We start from the raw sequence: 2,850 nt of genomic DNA, 5'->3' as shown, positions 1-2,850 counted from the left end.
CCAGGCAAGAGTACTGGAGTGGGGTGCCATTGCCTTCTCCGTCTCTACTGCTACTACTGACTATCATCTCTCCTGCTCACGATTTTCCCATTTCCTGCTCCAGTCTCAGCATTTGAGAGAGTGAGGGCATTCATGATTTGTCCTGTAGCTTCCTTATTCCCTGATCTTGGGAGAGTAGATAGTGTGACTTTCCACACCTGGACCCAAGGGAGTCAGAACAATAAAATTCCCATGAGGATTGGATGTTTCTCACAATGTGAGAAACTGACACTCTGGTCCTCTAAGTATTTAATTTCCTATAAAATCTAGAGATTTATTTCTGCATTCTACAACTATTTCTTTCTCATTATCATGTGTCTCTTTCCTCTCATTTGCTAAGAAATATAAAGCTACAAAGTTTACAAATGCAATATAATTAATCGCTGTGTCAAATTTTCCATTATGCTGCTATTCTGTAGCATAGTATTTATAATGGCCTAAGATTTTAATAACATTAGATGAATTAATAAAAAGTAAATGATGAAAACAGCAGAAAAAGCACTGTTGTGGAAAATTAAGCACTTTACTGCTCATGATTTTTGTGCCTATAACTTCCTGAATGACCCTGAAAATATACTGAAATTTTTAGACTTTATGTTCTCATTACTAACATAAAGATAGAATTTCTCTTTTGCTTTGTTTTTGATAAGAACAGTAACATACACTTCCTCCATTTTTTTTTAAAAGAAGATCCACATGACCAGGAAACAAAATCAAGAACTAGATTTACTGAGTATCTGGACACTGCAGAACATCATTGAGAGATCCATAATTTGTGAATCTTTTCGGAGTTGGACATTTACAAAAGGACACTCAAGCAGGTACTAAAAAAAAAGCTGAAAGAGAAATTGAAAAGAGAAACATTCACTATTTTCCTCCTTTATGTTTCTCATTCTCAATAGGATCTACAATCCTATTGACTGCTTTCATGCCCTAATAGCTAACATGCTGGCAAGTTGAAAAAAATTAAATACTTGAGCATTTCCAATAACAAGGACTTTTTGTTCTTTTATCATGTTGTGAAATAGTGTTGCTATTCACAAAAAGATAAACATAAAAGCTTTTCTCACAGCAAATTTTTTGAACAAAATATTTTTAGCATATGGGTACGGATCTGCTTGGTCTTTGCACCATAAACAAGTGGATTGAGAAATGGAGGGACTAGCAGATAAGTGCTAGAAAAGAGGATGTGAATATAAGGAGGGATGTGGGAACCAAATCTATGTGCAAAGAAGGAGAAGAAACCAAGGGAGTAGAACTGCAGGAAGACACAGATGTGAGCGACACAAGTGTTGAATGCTTTCAACCTAGCCTCCTTCTGAGGCAAACGAAAAACTGTGATGAATATCTGTATGTAGGACAACATGATTAACACAATGTCAAGCCCAGCAACAGTGAAAGCCACAAACAAACCGCAGATTTTGTTAACCCTGATATCTTCTGCAGCTAGTTTCACAACAGCCATATGTTCACAGTAGGAATGAGAGATGACTGTTGTATGGTAAAATTGTAATCGAAACTTTATCAGTATTAGGCATGGTGTTACAAGAATGGCAGCCCTGAGTGTTACCATAGCTGCTATTTGAGTGACTAACTGGTGAGAGAAGATGGCAGCATGTCTGAGTGGATAACAGATGGCTACATAGCGGTCCAGGGCCATGGCTAGGAGGATGCCTGATTCTGTGCACTGAAATGTGTGGATGAGCCACATTTGAAGCAAGCAAGAATCAAAATATATCTCTGTTACATGAAACCAGAAGATTCCAAGCATCTTGGGCACAATGCTTGTGCTGAGAGCAATATCTGTGATTCCTAACATGCCTAGGAAAATATACATGGGCTGATGGAGACTGCGTTCTGATATGATGATAATCAAAAGCAAGAAATTTCCAATCATAGCGATTAGATACATGGCACAAAATGGAACCCCAATCCAGCACTGCACAGATTCTAGGCCTGGGACTCCTATAAGGGTCAATACAGAAGGCATGAAGATTGTAATGTTGGAAATGGACATAATCCTTGAGTCTCCTGATGCAAACCCAAGTTTCTAATTCAATTCTACTTTCTTTCCATCTTCCTGTTTTTGCCCAAAGTCATCATATTGAGTCTTTCTGATTTATGCAGAAATATTGGATAATATCATCAGTCTCATTTACATGTAAAGGGTAAAACAAAGGTCAACAGAGAGACATCACTGTTTTAGGAAAGACATCCACAGACACAGTACCATAGTTCTTGTACCACAATAAAATTTTATGTGCAGAGCTGGGCAATGCTTTAAAACCTGAAAAATAACTGAATTGGGAAACAAACTGCTGTATTGACTATTATTTCATTCCAGACCTGTGGGCAAAGAAAATAGACTTGTTTATATTGTGTGATAGCTGCATTTTAATCAGAATTTAATGAATCTCTCCACACTACATAGTTCAGTTAACAGCTTTACTAGTCTCTTTTTCTCTATTGGCTGCTTGCTAAGTCACTTCAGTGGTGTCCGAATCTATGAGACCACAAGGACTGTGCCTACCAGGATGCTCTGTCCACGGGATTCTCCAGGCAAGAACACTGGAGTGGTTTGCCATAACCTCCTCCAAGGGATCTTCCTGACTCAGGGATAGAACCTGTATCTCTTAAGTCCCCTGCATTGGCAGGTGGGTTAGCATCTCTTTTTCTTAGTTGTCTCTAAATCAGGCACGGTTGGCTTGGACCAGCAAATACACAATCTCTGCTTAGTATATTAGAATGAAAAATTCCCTATTAAAGATGATCAAGGTAGAATCTCTTGTCATTCAAAAGCATAATATGTTT

General features: G+C 38.0%; 1 protein-coding gene across 1 annotated transcript; it reads right to left on the bottom strand.

The window, feature by feature from the left end:
• Nucleotides 1–1,105: 1,105 nt before the first annotated feature.
• LOC120876635 (olfactory receptor 52A1-like) lies at nucleotides 1,106–2,056 on the bottom strand. The gene has a single exon (XM_040258606.1). It carries the CDS (start codon nucleotides 2,054–2,056, stop codon nucleotides 1,106–1,108), a length of 951 nt encoding a protein of 316 aa, XP_040114540.1.
• Between the last annotated feature and the right edge of the window lie 794 nt (nucleotides 2,057–2,850).

This window comes from Oryx dammah, unplaced genomic scaffold (assembly GCF_014754425.2).
Source record: "Oryx dammah isolate SB20612 unplaced genomic scaffold, SCBI_Odam_1.1 HiC_scaffold_17, whole genome shotgun sequence".
Lineage (NCBI taxonomy): Eukaryota > Metazoa > Chordata > Mammalia > Artiodactyla > Bovidae > Oryx > Oryx dammah.
This window is presented reverse-complemented; position numbering and strand designations above follow the sequence as displayed.